General features: G+C 46.5%; 2 protein-coding genes across 2 annotated transcripts; both read left to right on the top strand.

Moving 5' to 3' along the window:
• Positions 1–8,090: 8,090 nt before the first annotated feature.
• LOC109776158 (uncharacterized) lies at positions 8,091–9,960 on the top strand. Its single transcript, XM_073502264.1, has 3 exons — positions 8,091–8,994; positions 9,086–9,117; positions 9,955–9,960. Exons 1-3 carry the CDS (start codon positions 8,091–8,093, stop codon positions 9,958–9,960), a joined length of 942 nt encoding a protein of 313 aa, XP_073358365.1.
• Positions 9,484–11,804, top strand: LOC109776157 (protein ACCELERATED CELL DEATH 6-like). The gene is made up of 2 exons (XM_040393873.2): positions 9,484–10,714; positions 10,750–11,804. The coding sequence occupies exons 1-2, from the start codon at positions 10,151–10,153 to the stop codon at positions 11,533–11,535; spliced, it is 1,350 nt and encodes a 449-aa protein (XP_040249807.1). The 5' UTR covers positions 9,484–10,150; the 3' UTR covers positions 11,536–11,804.
• The last annotated feature ends 53 nt before the right edge of the window (positions 11,805–11,857 follow it).

Here is an 11,857-nt window from a genome sequence, read left to right as displayed (position 1 = left end):
GGCTGTTCAAGAAAAGTCCATATTACAACTCTCAACTTGCTACTCGGTTTAAAGTTCAAGCCTCATCTTCAAAACCGGTCACTCCACACTCCAAACTAACCAGGTTCAGAAATCAACCCCCACTCTACTTTTGATCAACTAGAGCAGTTTTGAACACATTAATTGCTGACTGGATAACGCCATGTCAGCTGGCCAACACCAAGGGAAAAAACCATCTATCTCGAGCCCATCATGCACCACAACAGGCAACGAAAGATGCTTATCGGGACACCTAAAGAATGGCGCTAGTAAGTGCGTCCGGCCCCCAACGTGTACGTGTCCCTCCTGTGACCCGCATCTTCTCAGCCTTCATGTTTGAGCTCACCGGCCTGTGCAGGAGATCTCTGACGGTGGCCATGCCTACATCAAGATCATTGTAGATGAGGTAATGGTCGTGGTGCGGTCCTTCCAGGGGCTCTAAGGCCCCGCTTATCCCCCATCCAAGGTAGGAAGGCTAGGTTGTTGTCTGGGAGCTACATATCCAGCTCAAAACAAAACTCACAGTTGTCGGCAAAGGTGAGCCAGACGAGGTCCCTTGTGGCGATTGATTCCCCAGCTCCTACCTAGCTACCTTGAACCAAGTCATCCCCGACGATGGTAGTTGTGTGATCTTGCAGATCCAACGACCTTTGCATCGCCGAGGACCCTGACAGGGCCGTGACCCGCACCCCCAAGAGGCAGGTCTGACTACATAGAGTACCCTAGTAGAATCATGACCCTCGTGGTGGAAGAGGGACACGTCATGGGTGTGCCGCTAATGTATGAGCTCGCCCAACGCAGCCCCTAGCCCGCCCCCATTTCGCCTTATACTTTCCAAAAAAGCTCCAGTGAAAATTCTCCTGCAGTGGCCACTGAGCTCGAGCTCCAGCGCTTCGACGGTCTCACTCACAAGAATTCCGGTCGGTTTGGCATTGAGGGAACCAATGATATTCTAGAGCGTGGGCACTCGCATGGCCTCAGATGCCGACCCAACATACTAAGCCGTGACCGAGATCGACATCGAGGTCTGTAGGGCCTGGGATTATGGTCTCCCTCATGGGTGGATCAAGTCATGGGTGGTTGAGCTTTCTGCCCATGTCTGCCTCCAGGAAGCCATCATTACCACCCAACACTTTGTCCCTAACCACTGTGCCATCCAAGTATACACCGCCACCAAAATCACCAAAAATTACCACCACAAGGAGCATGTGGAGCGAGACTAATTCCTCGAGCGACGACTGGTTCACCCACTCCTCTTGTTTGGACACCGTCTGGGATGATGATGATTCTTGTTTCATCTACAAAGGTGCTGCGAAGCAGAGCGAGTACATAAGTTTCCAACACAAGAAGTGAGATTCGCCCTATGAGAGAGTGGCGTTCTCACAAGCGGCGAAAGGGAATCACCAGAGCTTTGACTTCTATAAACATAGACCATTTTTCCATCTGCACGAAACCCTACTAGGGACACATTGGTCACCAACGTCTTAGGAAATGCATAAGCATATACCAGAATACTTGTAAACCAATCTAAGTTGTCTGAGGGAAGCACATATCATTTCTCATCTATCAAGTGGACTAAAGGAAAGTACTCTTAATCATACTTGTTTTGCGAAAGCTAGTTGTAATCACATTGATCCTCAGTCTAGCTACATATTCATAGCAATCAAAATCAGATTTATAGACCATGGTAGTCTAATCTTGCCAAATCATTTTGGTGAAACTACATTTCAAAAACTTAGATCCACAAGACTCTAAATCTGACCATAACAAACATATTTTTGCAAAGACATTTTGCCTCTTGGAAATATCGTATCCAATTAAACGTATTGTAGATGCTATGGAGAATCGAATGGATAGACCTAAACAATTGATCTTCCCATAAGTGAATCATTTTACCATCATTAAGTAACCACTCATATATCCGAGTTGAGCAAACGTAATAGCCCAAAGAATACACCTTTTTCAGAAAAGGTGATGTATTTGTATCACAAGACTATACATCACCATATTGCATCTTGTTTAGAGCTTATCTTTCCTCCACTGTCACCACTGCATCGGCTATGTCCAAGCTTCGCCTCCTTGGTGCTGTTGTCCCATGTCATCCCCATCTCTACCTTATTGAAGAACAAAATATCTTATATTTACTAATTGGAAGCACCAAACGAGCCTCCATGTTAATCCAAAAAAAACAGAAATAATAACCTTAGGATATTAATTCTAGGGCTTGGATTAAATAAGGGGCCATGGAAGTTTCTTTCGTGTTCAAAAAAGTCTTGTGTGGTTAGTCAGGTTGTGGCCGACACCCTCGCCAGACTTCCGCTTGAAGGTTGCCGAGAAACATGACGTGTACATGGTGGTAAGTGGTGAGAGCATGCGTGAAGAAGTACACCCTTACAGGGTTATAATTGATCTATTTGAATAGTCGCGTCCTCGGATATGGACTACTTGGAAAGTTTACATTGTTCATAGACAAGTTGAAATGGATACTCAATGCGCAAGATAAGTGTGAGTGTTATGGATGGCCTTCTCGTAGGGAGACGAGAGTGGATCCATAGTGGTGTATTGATGTTGTGAATATGTGGACCCGTGTGCGCTTTCTCATCTCAAAGAAAATACTGGTAGTCGTAGTACATGATAGCCACGGAGTCAAAGCTGGCTTGCTGCAGTTAGACTCCACAACCCTATTATTGATATTGATGCATATGTAGTTAGTTCTGATGTAAGTCTTGCTGAGTACCTTTGTACTCACATATGCTTATCTATATTTTTGCAGAGAGACTTCCGTCTCACTAGTAGTTTCAAGTAGTCTTCTATGAGTAGCTTGGGAAGCCCAGATAGAGGTCTGGTTCATATGGAGGGTCTTGTAGATAGTTAGGCTTCCCAGCCTTCTTTCTTTTCAGTTGTCTGTACTCAGACATATTTATGTTTCCGCTCGTTGCTTGTATGACTCTGTATGTTGGGTCATGAGACCCATGTTTGTAATATCAGGTTATGCATGGCTCTTCTTCGGAGCATCTTCAATAAACATTTTGAGTCATAGAGTTATGTTGTGATGCCATGTTGTGTCTACACATATCACGCATATTGTGTGTATGTTTTTGAAATGCACTGGTATGTGTGGGATTCGACACCTGGTTATCTACTTTTGTAACCTTCCATACAAGGAAGCCTCCTAGTGCTTCCACTGAGCCATAATAGTTTGCTACTACTCCGGAACACATGGATTGACCAGCATGTATCCTTCTTTGGTCCAGTATTTTTCCCTACCGGGAAATGTCATGCATTGTTCCTTTAAGTCCCTGTAGCTTGCTATGACTTGGGTTCATACATTGATGACCGACACGTGCATTGCTGGGTTATATATGCCTGTCCCAGTACGTATGTGCCACCTTGGTTTATGACTAGTCATGTCGACCCAGGTTCTCTGTTGATATGGATGCTAGCATCACAATCATATACGTGAGCCAAAAGACGCAAATGGACCCGGCCAAGGTAAAGGCGGCATCCGTGGTTACCGTGCATGAGGCCACAAAGTGATATGATGTGTCTTATGCTAGATCCGTGTGAGTTAGGATCGGGGTCCCGACAACCGCCGCCATGTCAGCAGCGAGGCGGGCCTCCGCCGCCCTTATCCTCTCCTTCCCACGGCGGGCACACCAGCCCTGATGGGACTCAAACTCTGCCAGACCGTTGATGGGGAAGGGGAGATTTGAAGGCTCCTGGGACCGTGATGATCCAGCCTCGGGGGATCCGAGAGCCCGATGCACCGATGCTATGGAGTCGCGCCGGGCAGATCCTGCCATCGGTTGGGCGCTGTCCTCCGGGGAGCGGCGGAGTGCAATGTGGACAACCATTGCCTCCTCCAACCCGCACAGGATGACACTCCAGTTAACGGATCCGAACTAGTCGAGTCAGATCCACTGCCTGCCATGCTGGAGAAGGTCGGAGATCGCCGGACGGGAGTTTGGATGACGGAGGGGAGTGGAATGGAGTGGAGTGGAGTGAAGTGGCTAGGGTTCGGGCCGGTGAGCGGATGGGAAGAGCGTGGGCCGGGGACGACATGGCCGACTGACCCGGACGCCCCATATCCATCCCATATTTGGGCTAGCTGAATATGAGGGGTGGCGGTCAGCCCGGGCGTTTGAGGCGCCCGGTGTGGGTCGCATTTTCGTGACCGGGCCGTTCGCCCGATCGTTTGAGGCGGGTTTGGGACACCCCGCTTTAGATGCTCTAAGCATGCCTATTGCATACTATTATACTCCGCTGTCATTAAGTTCATTGGTCTGATCCAAGCCTGGAAACACTGTCCAAGCCATCCACTGGTTCCTAGAAATACAATTTCTGTACTTGGCCATCACTCATCACCAAGTGTACCTTTGCCCTTTCATCTACTGTGGTCATCGCCAAGCATAGCTCGATCTTCGAGCATTTTTTACGGCACTTGCATGATAATATAAGATCAAGCTAATTAAGAACTAACTACACTCCTCAATTTTAATACTAGCTAGGTCGTCGTCTATTATTTTTTCTTGGGAGGATACAAAGCCATCGTGATGTGTCTTGGTATGGGCGTATCCAAGTCTTGCTACTTGGTCTTACAAACAAGATTTGTAAACTTTGGTCTACTAATTGCTCTAGTGACCAAGATTTGTATTATAGATCTGTCATTTGTCGGCTGAGATGGATACAAGTCTAAACCGCTCGCCCTTAATTACAAGATTTAGCCGCCCGTGTAATTAATAACATATACACCACTTGAACTAGTAAGAACAGCCAACTACCACACACCACGTTACTTCACTGTATATGTCAGTTACTCATGTTGGTTTAAGTTTTTTTTAGAAAAGGAGGAAGACCCCCGGCCTCTGCATCTGGACGATGCATACAATCATTTATTAATTATTAACACAAGACCTTACAAAGTCATACAACAGTAAGACTAAAGCCACCGTCTAAGCAACATATGTCGCTACATACTCCTATCCAGTTGATGAAGGGGCGCTAATAGTCTAGGCCTAATACCAAACAGACCTTGCAGCCAAACCTAACATCTAAGACCTGAGGTCCCACCCAGGACGCCTGCCGGGTATGGGCACCCACCAGTCCGGAGTGCTCCTCAACCAGGACGCCTGCCGGGTATGAGGCCGCCGCAGCCACCTGCCACCAATCCATCTTCAGAGCTTTACTGTTGCATCTACCTTGCCCGGTCTAGCTGCCGCCGATGCCACCATGACGCCAGACAGCGTCACCCTCCTGCGCGAGTCCATCTCCGCACATCAGGCGCCGAGTCTCCACTGCGCCACGCCGCCGAGATCCGTCGTCATCAATGGGCAAGATAAATCACGGCTCCTCCTCTTGTCCCCTCCAACCAGCACTTGCTTCAAAACGATGCCCCCAGGAGGGAGAATGACACCGAAGGCACCGTCATCGTCCGATCCGGTACACCCAGATCTAGGGTTTCCCCCGGAACTTCCCGATCAGGTTGACGTGACCTGCAACGACGATGCCTCAAGAAGGGAACGACATCCGCGACGTCGCCATCGTCCGCCAAGACCGCAATCAGGCGAGATTTTGACCGAAAGCCACGTCGTCCCGATCTCACGGCTGGCTGGAACCGAGCGGAACCTCGCCATGAAGATGTATGGTGTCGTCGGAAAGCTGGTTGAGGACCGTCGGCCACCCCACCCCGGCCCCATCACGCGCCGCCGGCGGGCCATAGCCGAACCACGACGGATCTGGCCGGGACGCCTGATCAACGGCCACCGCCGCCGCCCATCGCGTAGCGAAGAATCCCACCGGAGGACCTCTGAAAGTGCTAGTTATCGACTAGAGGGGTGGCACTAGATGCACTTACAACCTCGCCAGCCCTGGGTTCGCCGGCTGCCGCCGCACAGCCAGAACGCCGCTGTGGCTGCCGCGCGACCCCGCATGAGGCGCCCCAACCGCCTGATGGGAGATCCGTCGCTTCCCTCCTGCCCTAGCCCTTTAGGCGTCGGGTGCCGCCACCACCGCGGCCAGTGCCGGCAGCAGCGGCGGCAGCGATCTGCCTCGCGGGAAGGATGGCGGCGCGAGGAATTAGGTCCCCCTGGCGTCGCCCTGGGTGGCGGCGCGAGGGGGTCGCGTGAGGGAGGGGGTCGCGCCGGGCTTCGGGATGGATGGAGAGAGGGCATCGGGAGGATTCCGGATCTGTACTTGGTTGGGCCGGAGGAGGGAGATCAGCCGCTGGCGGTGGCGGTTGCTGCGCGAGCGCGAGATGGGAAGGAGCGCCCGAGAAAGCCTGTTGGTGACTCATACCCTTGTGTTGGTCTAGCCTTAGTGTTAATTTTAACAGTTTTCTAGCGTTTGAATTTGCTGGCCTAGAAGCTAATACCAACCGTTGGTAGGGTGAGAAATAGCAAATGGATCGTATTACCATACGATATGGTCAAACCAAGGGCTAACTTGGAGAACGTTTGGGCTGATCACCGGGGCACCGCATATATACGATTTAGAACCATGTATGATCTAGTATTGATAGTGAAACTGAGGAAATATCAGTTGGAAATGAAGATTAAGATAATTAGCTCAGATCATTTTTTGGAAATGATAGAGAATTGTTCGAGGGCTAACAACTTGGCAGGCTATTTTTCTTTTCTCTTGAAGCTACTCTCGAGATCATTGACAACTGGCACCCATGTGCACTCTATTTTCATCTACTAGTCATCGCCAAGCAGCTCGATCTTCGAGCGCTTTTACGACACTTGCACGATAATATAAGATCAAACTAATTAAGAGCAAACTACACTACCTCAATATTTTATACTAGCTAGGCCATCAGCTACTCTTTTTCTTGGGAGGATCCAAAGCCAGCGCGAAGTGTCTTGGTAGGGGCGGATCCAAGTCTTGCTACTTGGTCTTATAAACATGATTTTGTATACTGTCCTATTAGTCGCTGTAGTAGCCAATATTTGTATATTTTTCATCTATCGGTTGAGATGGATACAAGTCTAAACCACTCACCCTTAATTACAAGATTTAGTTTCCCATGTAATTAATAACATAAACACCACTGGAACTAGTAAGAACAGACACCTACAACAAACTCACAAAAGTGACAGGAGGGAGACCCAAAACCTACCACACAAACCTCCTATTCCCCCTTCTTAATTGAAAAAGCCTCCTGATGTTTACGGCCAAGAACAGCCACCGACCACAAACCACGTTAGTTACAAGGTTGAGTAGCATGATTATGTTAGTCTAGCCCTAGTGTCAATTTCAACAGTTTTCTACCGTTTTGTATTGGCTGGCCCTGCAGGAAGCTAATGCCGACCATTGGCGCGGTGAGAAATACCAAATGGATCGTATTACCATATATGATATAGTCAAATAAAGGCTATCTTACAATCATAAACAACTTGGACGCCGTTTGTGATGATCACCAGGGCACCGCATATTAATTAACAATTTAGAACCATGTGTGATCTAGTATTGATAGTGAAACGGGGGAAATACCAAAAAAAATATTCGAGAAACTGATATCAATTGAGAATGAAGATGAGATAATTAGCTCAGATCATTGCTTGGAAATGAGACAGAATTGTTCAAGGGCTAACAACTGGCATTTGTTTTCTTTTGAGTCTACTCTCCAGATCATTGACAATTCGGAGCGTAGCAGCACTCATGTGCTCGTCGTCCGCAGGTCGAGGTCACTGAATGCGACAATAGTTAAAACCAAGTGTTAACATCATCATGTATTGAGAACACAAGTCTCGATGTGGTTTAGAGCCAGCTACCCATGTGCTCAACAGGTCACTATGAAAAGAAAACAGAAACCAAGACCTGTGATAAACAATTATGAACAAGACTTGGATCCGATCGAGCATAGCCCAACGTCGTGCTTTAATATTTGTGGTCGTTCGCTTGTATGATGGAAAAACTGCACTCACTCCTTTCTGTGCACAAGTTTGATACAAGGCCGTCTTGGTTCCTGGTATATACGAGTTGGCTAGCTGCTCAACCAGCACTCGTACGACTATATACATTCAGAATCAACCTTGTAACCACAAAGCTAGAGTTTCCTCCTCGTGTTGGTGATGGCATCAAGCACCGGGGAGGAAGCTCCTGCCTCACCCGTTTTGGGAAATGCTCCTCCATTGGTGACCACGGAAGCCAAGATGATTGTGGCCATCGGCCATGACCATTGCCAGCAGTTGAAGGATGTGTTGAGCAAGGAGGATTCTTCCACCATGGTAGTGGTGATGGCCTCAAGCAACCAGACTCCCACGCCGCCCAAGCCTCACTTGCCGGTCATGGATTCCAGGCTGCTAGCAGTAGCTTGCTCTGGTTCATGGAAGAAGCTGCAATCATTTCTCAGTGGGGAAGGCCGTCAAACCTCCGGCGACGGGGCTATCCGAAGCTCTGCTATGCAGCCAGCTTTTGGTGACGAAGAAGCACTTCTCAGGGAGTCTTTCCTGGATGCGGTCACCATGGACGGTGACACTTTTCTCCATGTGATGGCCACCAACAGTGATGGCGACAACTTGGAGGAAGATGGCCCCATACGCAGGAAGGCAGTAAGCCTCCTCTTCATGCAAAACAGCCAGGGAGATACGCCCCTGCACTATGCTGCACGGGCGGCGAAAATCAATATGGTATCTTTTCTCATTGATCTTGATGGAGGCAAGGATCAAAATGCTGACAGAGTGAAGGCGCTGCTAGAAATGGAAAACAAGAGTAAATGGACAGTCTTGCATGAGGCGGTCCGCAGTGGGAAAAATGATATAGTCGAATTGCTCATGAAGGAGGATCCAGAATTGGCAAGTCTTCCAAAAGCTGGTACTTCTCCGCTGTACCTAGCCATCTTACTGGAAAACAGAATCATCGCCGAAACACTCTACAAGTTGAGCCGCGGGAAAAGCGGCAGTAACGACGAGAACCTTTCATACTCTGGACCAAGTGGACAAAATGCATTGCATGCTGCTGTTCTCCGAGGCAAAGGTACTCATGCTCACTTTGCAATGTTTAATTCTTGGTTTAACATACTGTTTTTCAATCTACATATTTTCGTGAGATATATACTATTATTTAGCAATTGGGATCGTTAGTGCTTATTGTGTTCAGGTATTTTATCAGTGGGACTTGTTTAAGAATATTTTTCTCCTTCGATTCGGTCTTTTTACCATAACCTATGTAGCTTCATTTTCATTAATGAAATCAGGATTAACTAACTTTGCAAAAAAACGAAAGAAACAGACAATACATTGGGGATGGATGGGGTGAGACGGGACTTATATATAGGGATGGCCATGGCGACCGCATGACTGGTTGTGGAAGCTGTTAGGTGAAGACGGAATAACGTCGGGCAGGTAGGCGACACATTCGGTGGGTTGGGTAGTAGAAGGGATGGGTAGTGGTTGAAGACGGGGCGGGAGGGGGGGGGGGGGGGGGGGGGATGGAATCAAGTACTGATGATGACTACAATTTTTTTTTTACTACGATTCGCCTGCGCTCCGAGAGGACCCATATATTTTCTGTCAATTTGGGTTGCACTATTCGTGTTAGTCCTATAACTGGCCGGAGCTCACGAGTTAATTGTAATGTGATAGATTCAGTTCCCGTAGGTACATGGTGACAGCAATCTTCTAACTATGAAGAAATGCAAGTCACAAAATCCTGTTCAGCTTTTAAGCTAACATGGATGGTGAAATGATGGTTTTGTTATCATAGGCAAGTACATAGCACTTTTACCATGCATGTCTTAATATAAAAAGTGAGATGTGTCTTCTTTCCATGCATATCATGACTATGACGTTTGTTCCAAACCATATAAGGCCAATTGGCATGTTGAGCACTTTCAAATTGTATTTATATTCCTTTGTCAATCAATTGGAATGCCCAGCTATGTAAAAGGTATATAATCTAACTTACAGGCTAAATTAATATGCCCTCGTATTGCAGAAGTGACAAAGTATAACTGTAAATTTTTCAAGCACTTTTCTTTTTCTTTAAAAAAATGTAGTGTAGGCAGAGCACTCACATGACACAGAACTGGGCAGGCATAGGGTTTAGAGGCGGTACTCTTACTTGTATTTGTTTCTCTTTCTCTCATATTGATTAGTTTTACTGATAGAAGCCTCTTGTAGGTCTTACAGAGATGGTGTTAGGATGGAATAACGACCTTACAGCACAACAAGATGATAAGGGAAGTACAGCTCTTCACTTAGTTGCATCTATGCCACGTCAAAAAGACCGACGATACATACGTTTACTTCTACTGGAAGCCAATCCAGATGCATTGTATCAAATGGACAATGATGGATCATTCCCCATACACGTGGCTGCATCCGTTGGCTCAAGAATTACCATCAATGTCTTTCTTCAGAAGTCGCCCAGTTGCGCTGGTCTACGTGATGCTAGGGGAAGGACATTTCTTCATGTTGCAGTTGACAAAATGAAAATATGGCCGGTCTGGTCTGCTTGCAGAAACCAGTCGTTATCATGGATTTTAAATATGCAAGACAATGGTGGAAACACTGCACTGCATTTAGCCGTCCAAAAAGGAACACTGATGATATTCTGTGCTATATTTGGGAATAAACAAGTGCACTTAAATTTAACAAATGAGAAAGGAGAGACCCCGCTTGATATAGCACATTGCAATATTCCCAAAGAATTGCATTATAACCAGGTAATATACATGCACAGTCATTTTATTTTTCAGCATGGACTTGAAGGTGAATGAGAACAATTAAGTTGCATGGTTCAAAATTGACTTATTTTTTGATTTTGCAGAACGCTGAAGTAAAAATACATCTAGCGCTCCAAGTCGCTGATGCTAAACGGGGCATTTGTCGCCTGGATTACTTTGAAGAAAATGATATTGTCCAAGTGAGAAAAGATGAAATGGAGAAAGTGAAAGAAGGGACAGGCAGTCTGTGTATTGGCTCTGTCCTAATTGCAACTGTGACTTTTGCTGCATCTTTCGCCATCCCTGGAGGTTACAGGGCTGATGACCACACTAATGGGGGCACACAAACGCTTGCTGGAAAGTATACTTTTGATGTGTTCACCATAGCCAATGCACTTGCCTTCACTTTCTCTGCAATGGCTACTATTTCTCTCATGTTTTCTGGATCTCCCATGGTATCTCTTCCAATCCGGAAAATGCACATACAATTGGCCTATTTTCTCATGGGGATTTCGGTTACAAACTTGACAACTGCCTTTGCACTTGGTAGCTATACGATGTTAGCTCCAGTTGCCCATAAGATTGCCATTGCAGTATGTGTCATGAGTTTTCTCGTATTGCTATATCAGAATTTGGACCTGACAATCAAGAATTGTGTTCTTGTGTCACCGTTGTTGAGGAGAAAGGGGATATGTTATAGGATAGTCACTATCCCATTGACAGCATTCATGTTCATGGGCTCTGTTCTATTTCAACTTCTTCCTGTAGTTGTGGTCTTTTATTTGACTGTGTTAAGTCATACCGGTCACAAAGTGGAACCAGCCGCACAACCACCGACACCATTAGCTTGAAGAGGCCTAAGTAGATAGACGTATATTACCATCTTTAAGTGGAAGACAATTGGAGGTTTCGGATCTGCTATCATCAAAAATTGTATCAGAAGTCTGTTTGTTGAAGAACTATATATATGCCAATTGGAGGTTTCGGATTTGCTATCGTCAAAAGTATTATCAGAAGTCTGTTTGTTGAAGAACCATAACGAATCATGTGTTGTGTGCTGCTGTGCTTTGATATTTCTTTGTTGAAGAGTTAATGTGCATGTACCAATGCAAACAATTAAGATAATTGAAGGAGCTATGTCATTTCCAGTTTTTACGGTATTTTGAATTTATA

This window comes from Aegilops tauschii, chromosome 6 (genome assembly GCF_002575655.3).
Source record: "Aegilops tauschii subsp. strangulata cultivar AL8/78 chromosome 6, Aet v6.0, whole genome shotgun sequence".
Taxonomy (NCBI): Eukaryota; Viridiplantae; Streptophyta; class Magnoliopsida; order Poales; family Poaceae; genus Aegilops; species Aegilops tauschii.
Note: the sequence above shows the minus strand (reverse complement) of the source record. Positions and strands in the feature narration are given on the sequence as shown.